Source organism: Leptodactylus fuscus, chromosome 11 (assembly GCF_031893055.1).
Source record: "Leptodactylus fuscus isolate aLepFus1 chromosome 11, aLepFus1.hap2, whole genome shotgun sequence".
Lineage (NCBI taxonomy): Eukaryota > Metazoa > Chordata > Amphibia > Anura > Leptodactylidae > Leptodactylus > Leptodactylus fuscus.
The window spans coordinates 11,042,033-11,057,117 of record NC_134275.1 but is presented as its reverse complement, the minus strand read 5'-3'; the positions used below and the strand labels follow the sequence as shown (position 1 = coordinate 11,057,117).

Here is a 15,085-nt window from a genome sequence, read left to right as displayed (position 1 = left end):
ACGAATGCACTTGGCAATAAGAGCTTTGTATTAAAGTAAGCTATCTTATTGAGTAGCTGTTATTTGGAAGGGGGGGCTGTAGGTAGGGGCAAACCCCAATATTGTAAGGTCCTACAGTGAAACCCAGAATGGCACCCAGCACCTTCTAATAACTCTGCCAATTGCAATGACATTATTAATGTTTGTAAAGCGCTGCAGAATATGTCGGAGCTTTACAGGTGAGACAAACATGTCAGTAACAATTTTCATAATATATCTTGTCTTTTGGTTCTCATTATCACCACTAGGGGGGAGTGCCCCACACATGGGTTTATACCCTCAATAACAATTGTGTAGACCTTTGTGCACAGAGCTCCCCCTAGTGGCTCCTGCTGGCATCACAGAAAGCAGATAGAGGGGTTTCTTTACTGACACGGGGTTCACACTTGTGCCGAATGTCTGTCCAGCGCAGATCTGTATCCTTTTTCTGATTTCTTATTATTGGTTGCGATGGGTAATTAAGACAGTTTTGCTTTGAGTCCATTTTAATAAGTGTTGACCCTTATTTTTCAAGATTTCTGCTGTTCTCCCTGGAATGCTGGATATCAGCAGACTGCTCCAGAGAGGGGGTCTAGTGACCCCTGCCCGCTGTAGTCAGGTGGTCACCGGCTACTGCATCCAATTAGAGAATGAAGGTCGAGGCAGCCGCTGACTTCTATGGGAATTTGTCACTTCTGTGGACGTCTGCCGGGCTGATTTCCCCAGAAGTGAGCGGAGGGGGCTGTGGACCCGCATGATGGGGGATTCAGATTCGGCGCTGTAAAAAAAAAAGCCTCCCATTGACTTCAATAGGCGGCTTTTTTTTCAGTGCTGAATCTGACACAGATTCCACACCAAATTCAGTGCCGTTTTCCTCCGTGTGAATGCACCCTTAGACTTTTGGATGTGAATGGAGAAACACTTGAACACCATCTGTCAGCACATGAAGCAGACGTGGCAGAGACCCCCCTATGATCCAGGCCTCGGCCTTCAGCATTGATACTTGGCCCTCTGATTTTTTTTTTGCAGTGTTTGTTGGAAACAAAAATGGATGACGTGGTTGTGAAATAAAAGAGGTGAAGGTCTGTGTGTAACAAACGGTATAAAAGACTTTATTAGGACATAGAAATAAATAAACCATTCGTAAATAATGAAATGTATAATCCAGAAGCCTCATAGCACATAGAATTTATATTACTAGACAGATCCTCTCCTGCACCCCAGTAACTGTCTGGTGCCCCCACCTCCTGAACTGGAGCAACGAATAGCCCCTTCTTTATACTCTATAAGAATATAGAGGTCAGCAATGTGTCCCTTTATGTGCAGGGCAATATATATTATGCACCCGCTGCCATGGGGCCATGAGAAGTCAAGGGCCCACTTCAGGCCAGCCCAGGGGCTCCAGCTATACCGAACCAGAGCAATGCTACCTAACACACAGAGGGTTATAGGGTGGTTAGGGGGCAAGTGCCAGGCCCTCCTGTCCTGTATAGCATAATGCTAGTTTTTTTGAGATGATGTATTTACACCTCTGTGGGCATCCACAGAAAGGCATAAAAGCCCACGAAGGCCAAGACCTCATCCAACTCCCTGAGATGTCAGCAGTTTGCAGCATCAAGAGATTCACATGTGTCCTCCATTGTCACAGAGGTCCTGCACAATCTTCCTCCATCACTGTGTATGAGGCTCCAAATGCAGCATTTGCAATAGCACCAAATGACCACCATCATTGGAGGGCAGCAGGGAGGTGCCCGGCCCCCACTCCTATGACTGGCACATATCAAGAGTCTCAATAACTGGCAGGAAAAGGCCGGGACCTTACAGTCTGGGCAGATTCCATTATTGCTACTGGCACAGAAAATAAAATTAAAAAACAATAGTCCTAGTGTTTACAAGGAGGAGTTCAGGGGTATATGGACGGTGGGCTCCATGGGCACAGTTCAATAGGTTTGTCACCGTCCACCTGATAACTTTGGGATCAGTAAGGGTATGGGGAGATAGAGATGTAGATGATGAAGATGCTCTGATACCGTAAAACCTGCTGCTCACTATGAGATGCCGCTTGCACTTTTATTCGATATATCCCTGAAGTGTCCAGTGAGCGTAAGGTGTAGATGATACCATGGCCGCCATCCTCACGGAGAGCAAAGGGGCTGCCCAAATCTTGCTCCAGCGCTGTGAAGCTGGTGTGGTTTTGGTTGACACCTCCTTCAGAAAAGGCACTGAGGCGGACGACATCTTGATTTGGGGGTATCCCAAACGGGAGCGTTAGCAGTTTGTACTGCAAAGTATAGGGGCTGCCCGAACTGCAGTCAGTTAGACACCGGCGATAGCACGTACTGTAGGAGGCAGCAAGAAGACAGATCAGTACATTCTTCTAATTTTATATAGACACGTACTGTTTTGTTATATTCCACAGCTGCGCTCACTATTCTGCTGGTGCAGTCACTGTGTACATACATTACATTACTTATCCTTTATTCTACTCCGGAGCTGCGCTCACTATTCTGCTGGTACAGTCACTGTGTACATACATTACTTATCCTGTATTATACTCCAGAGCTGCGCTCACTATTCTGCTGGTTGTTACTAGAAATGTATGGACAGACACCCCTTCCCTCCCTCTCATAGCTTAGCTAATTCCTGTAACAGAGGACAGTCATTGTTTCCTACATCAGATGCAAGCACTGTACAGACACTAAACTATCAGTGAATGTACAGCAGAATTGTGACTGCAGCTCTGGAGTACAGATATATACTATATAGTCTATTGTCTCGCTGTAATAGCGGCTGCTTTCATCACACGTTCCAGACTGTGAATAGTCTGTATTGTGCAGAGATAACTAAGAAGCCTCCACCATGAGACAGGAGCTCGTGTCCGGCTCTTACCCTGGGCTGGGGCCCTTGGTGTATGATGCAGGGCAGGGGGTGTCCAGACACTGGTACCCCCCTCGGGTGTTGAAGCACATCTGGTTGGCTCCACAGCTGATTCTCTGCTCTGCGCACTCATCTATATCTGGAGGGAGAATGAGGAATTTATTACATATCCATCAGCTTCTCCTAAAATACTTCCCTGCCCGCACTGACTCTGTGGCATTTACCTTGGCAGTTCCTGTTGTTGGATAGCAGGCGGTACCCTGATGGGCACAGACACTGGTAGCTGCCCTCTGTGTTCCTGCATTCATGCTGGCAGGGATTCCGCTGGTGACATTCATCTATATCTGTAAGCAGAGAACAGAACATGATGCCCGTTCTCTACCCCTCGTATCCTGCCCACGGCCTAGATACAGGCAGTATCACCCACATTACCTGTACAAGCCCCATTCCTGCGGATAAATCCCGGTGGGCATCGTCCTGGGCTGCTTTGACCAATGAGGTTGCTGTTTTGGCTGTAGGACAGCCAGGTGTACACATTGTTCCCATGAATACGTCCATTAGTTATTGGTCGCTCATACTGGGCACCAGTGATACCAATGCTGGAGCTGTTGCTGAGTCTCTCCAATCCTGCACATGAGCGCCCATCCCCCAGGAGCTGTTTGCCGGGTGGGCACAGACATTTGTAGCTGCCTGCCAGGTTTTGGCACTGGTATGCGCAGGGTCTGGGCACCTGCTGGCACTCATTGATATCTGGATGCAATAAAAGTGAACATTTCAGGCACAGTGATGGCAAGAGCAAAAGCTTCAGTAGAATTATAGATTTGTACTTCTCCAAAAACCTCCGCCATTAACTAATGAAGATTGTACCTACCTAGACAGGGTCTCCCAACCCCCTGGGTCCTGTACCCCCGAGGACACGAGCAGCGGTATCCGCCTATGGTGTTCTCACATATCTGGTTGTAGCGACACATGTGGGACCCATCGCGACATTCATCTACATCTGTGGGAAGTAAAGGAGAAATGATGACCGCTCCTCCTGACCGCCACTGGATGTGCTGATTGTGGACTTAGATCTGACAACAGCAATAGTGAATATACTGCAACCTGTTCTCTACACATGAGGTGACACGTACAGATTAAGGGGTTGTATTGAGAGTGAGGGATATCCAGTAGTTCAGCACCTCCGGCCGGGCCACCATATTACAGTAGATTCAGAATATGATATACAGTAACACTGTGCTACCTGCAGCCACCACTAGGGGGAGCTTAATACATATGCATTTATGCAATCTACATGCACTGAGCTCCCCCTAGTGGTGGTTGCAGGTAGTGTAGCTGGTATGACAATGGTCTCATCTAAAACAAACCAATGACATGACTGATTCACATTATAATCTCTGTTAGAGCTGATGTGCATTATCTGTCATTGTACACTAGGGAGCACTGTCTACTCTGTTTAGAATTATGTCTGAGGGACAATCTCAGAATATTGCTGTTATATTCCCGCAGCCTCCACTCACCATTGCAGGCTCCAGATTCGGAGCGTTTGGTCCCCGCTGGGCAGTTGTCTATACACTGGTAACTTCCAAGGGTGTTCTTGCAGTGTTGCTGAGGCAGGCAGACCCCGCGGACGCACTCATTAATATCTGACGGCAAAGAGGTTACATGAAGTCACCTGACTAAGCCATTATTCAATAATTCCCAATGTGCACAGATAATAATGTATCAGCAGCGTCCGTCCTAAGTTAATAGTGGTCTATACTGGTTACAACTGTAACAGAAGCTCCACTGTGACAAGTACGGACTCCAATGGAGAAAGACTGTCTGATAACGTCCTCCCCACTTCTCAGCTTTCCCCTACGGTCGGTCATACATCTAATCTGCAAAAGAGATTCCTCAAGCAGATTCTCCACTTAAGAAACCTAAAAAGTGAAAGTCAAATAAAATGAAAGGGGCGGGGCAGATTTATGTAAATAACCTTTACTTAACATGTAATAAAAAGTTCTGGGACAAGAATCCAGAGGCAAAAACTAATCATTACAGTGAGGCCCGGCTCATATCTGTGCTCAGTATTGTTCAGGGAGTCTGTATGGAGACTGCTTAAATGTACTTTTCTCTCCACATGATTCGTGCGGACACCACACAGACTCCATTACATTCTATGGGGTCCGTGTGCTTTCATTGCTCACCACTTGTTAATGCATTCAGTATTCCTTTCTGGGGGGCCCAAATGGAATGGAATGCATTGGCTACGTTCACATCTCCATCTCAGTGTTTGCCTGATAGAATATGGGAACCTGATAGACCCCATTATAATCAGTGGGGTCAACCAGGCTGTGTATGTAACTGCCATAGTCAGTGGGGTCCATCGGGCTGTGTATGTCACTGCCATAGTCAGTGGGGTCCACTGGGCTGTGTATGTCACTGCCATAGTCAGTGCGGTCCATTGGTCTGTGTATGTCACTGCCATAGTCAGTGGGGTCCATAAAAGGTGTTTTTGTTTCCTGATGGAGGACAACATTTGGGATAATGTGATCATGAAATCCTTGGTCATTGACCCCCATTGATGAATATCACTCACCTATACAGCGGGTGCCTTTCACATCATAGCCAGGGTCACATGCACAGCGGTACGAACCAATGGTATTGAGACACCTCTGCTGACACGGGGGTGACTGACTGCACTCATCGACATCTAAAAAGACAGAACATCTGAGCTGAATGTACAATACAGTCAGACATGATGGAGACTTATACGGAGGACGAAGCCTAATGCCAGTGTTCACGCATCTCCACCCTTCTGTAACTCAGATGTAAAGGGTAACATTCCAAATAGTTTACAGGTCTGATATGTCCTAATAAATTTTACAATCTCCCCACAACTTCCTCCCACCCCTGACTGGATTGTACCCTCGCAGGATGTGCCCTCAGCATTAGGGCGAAAGCCAGGCCCACAGCGTAGAAGACAGCGGTATGATCCGGGGGTGTTGATGCATTCCTGTCCGGAGGGGCACTGGTGACTTCCTAGTCGGCATTCATCAAGATCTGGAAGAAGAAACAAATCCCTCCTAATCCCATGTGCATGGCTGAGGACACGTTCCAGTGTGTCAGGACAGGCTTTACCTGGACGGATTCTATTCCCTGGCAGCTAGCTGAGATTTTGAAGCTGCTTAACATGAGGAACAAAGTCTACAACAGATAAACGGCGTTTACCTCGACAATTACGGTTATCTTGTCCCAGAACGTAACCCATAGGGCAAGAGCAGGAGAAGCTTCCCAGGAGATTCTGACAAGTGTGAGAGCATGGCCGACGGAGATCACACTCGTCTATGTCTGGAGGAAAGACCAACCTTGTGTTACAATGTATTCCTGAAGAATGTAACGTGGAATATGAAGAGTCCAGAAGCAGAAGACTGGCATTAGGTAGCCATCACTCTCGTGCAGTATAACACCCATCATCTCTGTATACAAAGCCCTTACCAGTACAGTACGAGTCTCCAGACTGGATGAAGCCGGCAGGACACGCTCCCCCACTCATACCTGGAAGAGAAACATCAGGAGTGACCTGCGGGGATTTACCAGATAACCCAGTACAGACTCGATTTTATTGGAATGGATTTATATATGAATTTGTATAGACATGACCCAGGATGTAGCCAAGGGATCAGGATGAAAACCTGCAGGAGAACAATGTAAAATGGAAATAAAGCTTTTATAAGGCAGTGAAGCCAGCGGCTCATTTACCTGCTTGTAGTGAAGCCATGAGCTGAAACTGCAGCTCCTCCAGTTCAGGGATATATGAGGAGCGGATGGAGCTGATGTGCAGCCTCTGGGCGTTCTTTACCTGGCGGCCCAGGGTTGGGTTATATTCCACCGTGTGGTTACAGCGAAGGGTTAGAAAACTTCCATCCTTGGTGAAGGTTTGTGCGGCCCAAGCATTGATCTGCCCTGCTCCAGTCTGCACATAGGTCTCCGTGAACTCCTGGGGGGGCAAAGAGACACAAAACTGGGAGGCAAAGTATCAGGAGATGTCTGGTCATAGCATCGAGGTCGGGGGAGATCCGGGTCACTGAGGTGGGGGTAGATCTAGGTCACCGTGGTGGGGGAGATCTGGGTTAGTTTGGAGTAAATGTCTGGGTCTCCTTCTCCAAAATTATAGGATATAACGTTTCAGCTTTGTCTTTCATATCTCACCATTTATTTATTTTTATATATTTTGAGTTTCCACTTTTTGGTACAACTGCACAAATCAAAATGCGCAGATCTGCACTACAATATCTGAGGAGGGATCGGTGTACTAGAATACTGATCATAAAGATATGGAGGTTGATATGAGACGACACTGAACATATTCCAAAAACTGCTAGCACCCTCCTCCATCCTTGGCCACGCTGTACACCCCCCCACCCCAGGTCATGACTTAATGGTATCACAGTTACCTGAAGGACTATATCAGATGATGCAAGAGATTCCGGAACAAATCCATTGATCACAATATCAAACCACAGGGTCCCATCAGCGTCCAGGCCACGAGCAATATGAGTGATGCGGAGCTGTTCACCTAAAGCAGAAGTGATTATATGACATGTAATAAGATCTCTTCTGTATACAGGTGAATGGATAATCAGGTGTATACGTTACAGAGATGTCAAAATCAGTTCTACTAAGTGGAGAGAACCGCTGTCAGTACACAGAATCTGCACCTCTGACCACAAACCTAACTGCAGCAAATGTTATCTCCAAAGGCCGCGATGTTCCTCATAGCCCCACAGCACTTAGGACGTGCCATATACAACATCACATAACTTCATTAGGTTCACTGCTCTTCGGATTAAGTGGTACATAGAAAGGACAACCTTACACAGATGTTGTATTGTAGGTAAGTGTAATCCTGAGAGTGAGGACTTACCTGTTGCAAACTCCACCTGAGACTCTTTCCGAAAAACTCCTTTGGTGAGGCTAAATCCATTAATGGTGCCATCATTGGGGAATGCAGCAGACCAATAGAGGGGGGCGATCATTGATATCAGCACTTTCATCAGCGGCCCTGGATGGTAACATACCGAATATAAGGCAGATGTGCGGACTGCGGTGCGAGACGTCTATAGTTAGTGATTCTGTGGGTGCACGTACCTATAGAAGGTGGGATGTTTTCAATGGTGCTGCTGATAGTGGTGGCTTTGGTCTGTGGGTTTTCCGTCATGTTGGCACTGAGTGAAGAGAGTCCGAAATCCTGGTCATTCACTATGCCAATGAGGCTGGCTCTTACTCGCGAAGCCACAGCTGCGAAAGTGAGAAAGATTCATTGCGTTTATTACGATATACAGATTTCTCGTAGACTTTAGGTCATGTTGTATACATAGTGTGATACCTCGGCACTGTGGCAGCCGGCATGTCTCTGTTTCCGTGTCTTTTCCAAAGCAGGCTTTTCCGCCATTTTGCGGCGGAGGGGAGAAGCAGGAACGAGTGCGCTGTCTGGCACCTTCACCACAAGACGCCGAACACTGAGACCAACTGCTCCAGCCCGTCCATCCTCCATCCACTGAGAACAAGGCCAATGAAATAAATCAGTAAATCACGTCATGACAGCAGATTGTGTGTCCTCACACAGGAGCGAGCTGTACCTGGGCAGAGCGGCAGACTGCAGCCTCTCACGTCCACGTCTCTCCCCATGCATGGTCTGCCTCCGTTGGCTGGAGGGGGGTTATTACACATCCGCACCCTCTCTTGTACACCCTGACCACAAGTCCTGGTACAAGGACCCCATTCCTGCCACTCTGAGAAGCCGCCATTAACTGCAAGGAAAAAAAATGACATACAGCATGGCTGCCAATATATAAGTGACAAGAAATAGGATGGATAATAAAGCAGGAAATCCTCCTGGGGCCCAGAGGTGTCTGGAGGAGCAACACAGCCAGAAACCATGAAGAAGAACCAAGTGAATGGGGTATCAGCTGACTGGAGGGGACAGCACTGCATTATTGTTCTTATGATATAGGTGTGAATAAGAGCATAACCATAGTTACACACATGGCAGATATACTGTGGAACTTCCATCTGGATTTGCAGGTGAAATATCTGCAGCTGTTTCAGGATTTTTTCTGCATATTTCGCTCTATAAACACATAGGCAAGCTGAAACTGTAGCAAATTTGCTGGTTGTGATTGGAAACAGTCATCAAGTTTGTTAACAGACACCCCGAACCACTCAGCTGAGCTCCTATACTGTAGGGGGGGGGGGGGGCACTTAGTTGTTCCTTCATCAGATGTAACTATAGAGCCTGTAATAAAATCTTCACATCTAAGCATGCAAGTCATACGAGTAATCTCTGTGCAGAGCATGCTGGGAGATTTCAGCTCTGAAGCTGCAGAATGTAATCAAAGATTGAGGTTCAGTACAAGTAAATCTAAAGTCCATTAGTGACGGTGTCCATCTTCCACTTACCATAAACTCGTAGTTCTACCCCACGCCGAGCCATTCCTGCAGAGTTGGCCACAGTACAGAGATAATATCCCGAATCCTGGAGGAGAGTTTGTGGGATGCGCAAGGAGCCATCTTCAAGGAACTCTAGCCTGGAATGAGAGGTGAGGTCTCCTTAGTGTTATTATATCAGACAACTTTTGGAGAAGTCTCAGAGGTTGGCCTTACGTTACCTGGACGTCTCCACAGAGAGCAGATTGCCGTCTTTTTTCCAGGTCACGGTTGGCAGGGGGAGACCCTCAGCCCAGCAGGGTAATACGGCTGTTTGGTTGACGGAGGCACTGACCACAGAGGGTCCAGGCAGGATGGAAGGTGCAACTACAATGTAAAGTATCACATGGGCTTCTTTACAGACGATATAAGACATTGCTCTACGACCACAGACATTCACTTACTTTGGATTTCTACAATGAACTTCAGGCTGGTGGTGCCGATCGGATTGGAGGCGATGCAGGTGTATTCCCCGCTGTCAGAGGCCTGCAGGCTATGAATCTGGATGTAGCGGCCCTTAGACAGAATCTGGGTACGTCGGTCCATCTGTATGTTCACAGGACACAACAGCAATAGGATCTCAGCATATAGATCACTCCCAACTCCCACTCTCTTACACAAGACAGTCTCAATGACCCATAACCCTCATCATCATACCTGGAGGGGTGTTCCTCCTCTAAACCACTGAATAGTTGGGACAGGATCTCCCTCTACCCGACACTCCAGGACTAGTTGTCCTCCAATGGACACAGAGAGTGAGCGCGGGTCATCAGAACCAATGACACTGGGAGGAACTGCAAAAATAGAAACCATCATATTAGTTTAAGGGGTTGTCCAGTGTAAGATATCCCGCCAGGTTTCTGCTTTGTAGCTCCACTGATGTGAATGGGGCTGAGAAACCACAAATATCCTGTGATGGCGTGTGGGGCTGTTTTTGGAAGAAAGGTGCCATTTGTGTGTAATCCTGGATACCCCCTTTAAGAAAAGAGCTAGAAGAGCTTTGTATATGCACAAGATATTTCATTCAACCGCAAGTGGATTCACCTTTCAGTCGCACCCACGTTGCCCTGGTGTCTCTTCCAGCCACGCTACTGGCCACACACACATAGATCCCGGCATCTTCAGCCTAGAGCAATAGTTATATAGCATTATATAGGCGGACATGGAATACATTGTCAGGAGGTGTAGTATGTGCCACACACTGTGCAATAATAGTGTCATAGAAGTGGCTTCACTAGAGACCCTCCAGGACCTTTCACACAGTGATGAGAGATTAATGGTTTCTAGGTAGTGACAACCAAAAACAACTCACATTGGGGGAGAGGAGAACAGAGGGGCAATATGGTCTGATCTAGGGGGATGAGTAAACAAGCAGCCCCTTCCCCAACAAGATATTCAATGTCACAAACACTTCATGCTTATGATTTACATGGTCGTGAACAGAAGAGACTGCACATGAGATTTCTGGAGCACAGGGTTGTTTTAAGGTGTGATTTATAAGCAGGTTGGCCGTTCTACCTTCACTCTCCCGATCCTTAGGACAGTCCTGTTTCTTGTAAGCCAGTCTGGTTGTAATAAAGGTCGTCCATCTTTCTCCCAGGTGACTTCTGGGGCAGGAAAGCCTACCGCATTACATGTCAGTTCCAAGGGTTCATTAACGGCAACTGCGACTTCTGTTGGATGAGCAGGACCCTCGATCCTCGGCGGTTCTAGGAGGCAGAACATGAATAGTATATGATTCTAACCACAAGTATAACAGAAGGTGCCATACAAAATTATCAGGAGGCAGAAGCGGACATTATCAGGGCTTCTCTCATCTACTCACCCAGCACTATGAGACGGAAGTGTTTGCTGACTTTCCGGGCCGCGTTGAGGGCCGTGCATGAGTAGAGACCGGAATCCCCGGCATGGACAGACTCCAGGTGCAGACGAGTACCAAGCCCATTGGGCAGTAGGTTACTCTGAAGATTTAATGGCTCGCCATTTTTCTCCCATGACAGTGAAGGTAATGGAGAACCATGAGCTTCACAAGTGAACGTGACAGAAGATCCCTGGATGGCGGTGACCTCCTCTGTACTCTCCGACTGCTCCACCACTGGCAGGGCTAACAATAAGACATAGTATTAATGCACCATAGAGGTGTCAGCACTGCTACGACAGAAGGTCATGGTGGGCTCTACTTTTGAACGCTCCAGCTCTTTTGGTCACTATCTAAGGGTAGATTGGTGCCATAATACCGTCCTCTACAATCCAAACCTCTCAGCTTGGCAGCGCCACCTCTAGATCATTTCCATGCATTCTGAGAAGTCTTGTCTTTACATCAGTTAATGCATGTACATGCAACATAGGAAAATCTAACTGTCTCCTGCATTATAGGAGCGCAGCTCTGAAGTATAATGTAACACATATAATACATCTATCCTGCTGAATGAATACACGGAGCAGCAATAGCTGAAAACCCGTTACGTTCATCCATAGCTCAGTACTTACTCGCTACCACAAGGGTGAAGCTCTTCTCTGCGATCCCAGCAGGGCTTGATGCTAGACACGTGTACACACCTGCATCTGAAACTTGCACATGAGATATCCTGGAATTGAGGAGGAACAATACATATAACTAATAGCCATGCAGCAAGTGATTCTTGTTATACTCAGAATATCATCGCTGAAATCAGTCCTTATACCCAATGGGGCTCACAATCTAATTTCACCAGTTCCGGCACATACTGGGACCATTTATATAGGGAGCCAATTTCCCAGTATGGCATGAAAGCAACAGACTCCAGGTCCTTACCGAAGAATACGTCCTCCTGAAGAGATTCTTAGCAAGCGAGAGGCGGGTAGTGGATTTCCATCCTTCAGCCAGGTCAGCTGCATGGGCAGAGAACCGCTGGCCAGACACTCGAGGGTCACCTGAGATCCAGGAACGCTGCTTAGTGTCTCAGAAACATTGGTGCCAGATTCAAACACTGGGGGCGCTGTAGGTGCCCGGGGGAGATAAAAGCATTTCAGACATGAAATCATCTTTTTATCGCACTCGAATCTGCAGCTGTCTCTGACACATTTATCATCTCACTCACCAAGAATGTTCAAGATGAAAACCTTTGTGTCTTCTCCTGCAATGTTCCGGGCCAGACACGTATAGCGACCCGAGTCTGAGGCTTGGACTGAGGTGAGGAGCAAGGAATGTCCATCTGGAGAAGGCCTGGATAATAAGAAGCACAAGGAATTAACTAAGTTGCTCAGTCCTGCCGAATCCTAAGAGAATCACCTCCGTTACACAGGAAGCATTAAAGGGATGGAAACATTCTGCAAAGTTCTGTGATACGCGCACAATGTCAGTGAATGGAAAGTGTTCTCCTCACATTCATAGGCTGAAAACCTGACCGAATGGATCAGTGTAAATGAGACATTAGCAGCACAAATCTGAATGTAAATGAAGGAAACTTATATTATACAATGTGAAACTTTAATTAAACAACTCATTTCATATTTTTATAATTTAACCCCCTCACCGAATGTTTGGAATTGAGATGAAATCTAGGGGTCTTCCATCCTTTAGCCACAATATTTGGGGTGGGGGCGTGCCCTCAGCTGGACACTCCAGGGTTACCTCCTGTGTGACCTGGATAATTCGCTCGCTGGGTAGATCGGACCCCAGGATTCTTGGAGCCACTGCAAGATACGACATTTAATGCAGAGAGATAATAACAGTAATATAAGGACATTCAGATACGCAGGTAAATGTTTATATATATATATATATATATATATATATATATATATATATATATATAATATATATATATATAATATATATATATATATATATATATATATATATATATATATATAATATATATATATACTGCAATGTCATAGATCATGTGACCTCACCTTGTATCAGCAGCAGGAAATCCTTGTGACTCTCAGACAGGGGGTTCTGAGCTTTGCAGCTGTATTGTCCGGCGTGTGCCGCTTGTACTCGGTTGATCTGTAATCGGCTTCCAGTTATGATCACCCCCAACTCAGCCGCGTTTTCTGCAAGTAAAGAGGAAAGGAAAACATTGTAATTACAATTATATAATTACCGGGCCGGGGATTTACAGCGATATACAGGAAATTATACAGTAACATGTGCTGGAATATAATATAGTCATATCCACATCAAGACCTATTCAGTGGCAGTATCTAATCCTATTGTGTGACAATGCTAGCTGAGTCACTGTAGCCAAGCCAATCATGCTGAGTTGGTGTATCTAATCCTACTTATGCCATGTATGATAATGTTTAGCTAACTGAAGAGGATACAGTCACTGAACTGATGTATCTAATCTTAGCTTGTGTAATATTGTCTGCTAAGCTGTTGTATCTAAGCCATCATGTGTGATACAATCAGCTAAGATACTATATCTAGTCTTATTATATGTGATATTGTCTACTGATTCATGCATCTAAGCCTTTCAGATAAGCTTATTATGTGTGATACTGTCTACTTATCTGCTGTACCTAAGCCTATCTTCTCATCTGTGTATCTAAGCCAATCATGTGTGATTCCATCCGAGGGGATGCGGTAATAACGTTCACATAACTAAGCCTTATTGAAGTCGATCCAGTAGGTGATCTGGTGTAGCTAATATTATCACGTGATACTGTCTGTTGAGCTGCTGTATCTAAGCCTTATGTGTATGATCACCTACACTGACTACATGATATCTTTATGTCTTTACCTAAAGGTTTGCCGTCTTTGAACCATGTGATTCTGGGAGGAGGGGAGCCTTCAGCCTCGCAGGACAGGACTATGGAGTTCCCCATCATCAGCTGGATGGTCTCATTGTGTGGATGAGTGATGGACGCGGGCACTGCATACGAGGAGAAGAACCACAGATATCAGAGGTAGCGGCATCTATAGGAAACTTCCCACAGATGGGACAGACATCCTGAGCAGGATACATAGCACTGCACGCACCTTGTATGATCACGGTGTAGCTCAGCTCAGCTTCTCCGGCCACATTGGTCATCTTACAGGTGTAAAGTCCTTTATCCGATGCCTGGGAAATAAATAACAAGTGATAAGAGTCAGTAAGACACATACAGATTGCTTTCTGTGGATTCTTACTTACATTTAGAGACTACAAACCAGATCTGGAAATGTGCTGCTTATACAGGTGCATGACTTGCATATCAGCTGTGAGAGCAGGACGCGGACAGAAGAGGTTTCTCCTGATAGCAAACAGTATAGAGTATAGCAGAACCTATAACATCTATAGGATGGTACATCACCTGAACGTTCTGGATCTCCAGTCTCTGCCCATTGCTCTGCAAGGACACACTGTTGCCCCCGATGACTGGTTGCCCATTTTTATACCAGGTAATGGTTGACTCCAGCTCAATGTCAGGCTCACATAGTAATATTAAGGTGCTTCCAAGACGAAGAGTGGTCTCCTTGGTCCCAGCTGGGGGCTCCTTGATACTTGGTGGGGCTGGATATAGTAACACATGATCAATAAGTTATTAGAGCAGTGTCATGATATGCAAAATCACAACTGAGCAAGAGAATAAGGTTTGGAGGGGCAGAAGGTGTAACATCTGCTTGTTCCCTCTCTGTATGGAGACTAGAGGGCCACAGGCCCAGGGCTGCCACCAGGAATTTTGGGGCCCCATACACCCTAAGTGTCTGCCCCCCCCCCCCCCCCCCCGCCATTTTAACACTACTGTA

At 46.4% G+C, this 15,085-nt stretch overlaps 1 protein-coding gene across 1 annotated transcript in view; it reads right to left on the bottom strand.

Annotated features, from left to right (window-relative positions):
- Positions 1–1,184: 1,184 nt before the first annotated feature.
- Positions 1,185–15,085, bottom strand: part of HMCN2 (hemicentin 2) — a 96,093-nt gene continuing 82,192 nt past the window's right edge. Inside the window, exons 60-90 of the mRNA XM_075260768.1 lie at positions 14,650–14,849; positions 14,336–14,417; positions 14,097–14,228; positions 13,264–13,407; positions 12,882–13,041; positions 12,447–12,571; positions 12,161–12,344; positions 11,857–11,954; positions 11,192–11,470; positions 10,885–11,075; positions 10,411–10,492; positions 10,024–10,160; positions 9,771–9,912; positions 9,549–9,693; positions 9,340–9,467; positions 8,520–8,690; positions 8,267–8,437; positions 8,029–8,178; positions 7,805–7,942; positions 7,335–7,456; positions 6,640–6,877; positions 6,376–6,435; positions 6,109–6,228; positions 5,806–5,940; positions 5,477–5,590; positions 4,416–4,541; positions 3,767–3,895; positions 3,328–3,645; positions 3,120–3,239; positions 2,908–3,034; positions 1,185–2,357 (exon numbers count right to left, since the gene is read on the bottom strand). Of these exons, the coding sequence (XP_075116869.1) occupies positions 1,997–2,357; positions 2,908–3,034; positions 3,120–3,239; positions 3,328–3,645; positions 3,767–3,895; positions 4,416–4,541; positions 5,477–5,590; positions 5,806–5,940; positions 6,109–6,228; positions 6,376–6,435; positions 6,640–6,877; positions 7,335–7,456; positions 7,805–7,942; positions 8,029–8,178; positions 8,267–8,437; positions 8,520–8,690; positions 9,340–9,467; positions 9,549–9,693; positions 9,771–9,912; positions 10,024–10,160; positions 10,411–10,492; positions 10,885–11,075; positions 11,192–11,470; positions 11,857–11,954; positions 12,161–12,344; positions 12,447–12,571; positions 12,882–13,041; positions 13,264–13,407; positions 14,097–14,228; positions 14,336–14,417; positions 14,650–14,849 (4,829 nt within the window). The 3' untranslated portion in view covers positions 1,185–1,996. The remainder of the gene's footprint in view (positions 2,358–2,907; positions 3,035–3,119; positions 3,240–3,327; positions 3,646–3,766; positions 3,896–4,415; positions 4,542–5,476; positions 5,591–5,805; positions 5,941–6,108; positions 6,229–6,375; positions 6,436–6,639; positions 6,878–7,334; positions 7,457–7,804; positions 7,943–8,028; positions 8,179–8,266; positions 8,438–8,519; positions 8,691–9,339; positions 9,468–9,548; positions 9,694–9,770; positions 9,913–10,023; positions 10,161–10,410; positions 10,493–10,884; positions 11,076–11,191; positions 11,471–11,856; positions 11,955–12,160; positions 12,345–12,446; positions 12,572–12,881; positions 13,042–13,263; positions 13,408–14,096; positions 14,229–14,335; positions 14,418–14,649; positions 14,850–15,085) is intronic.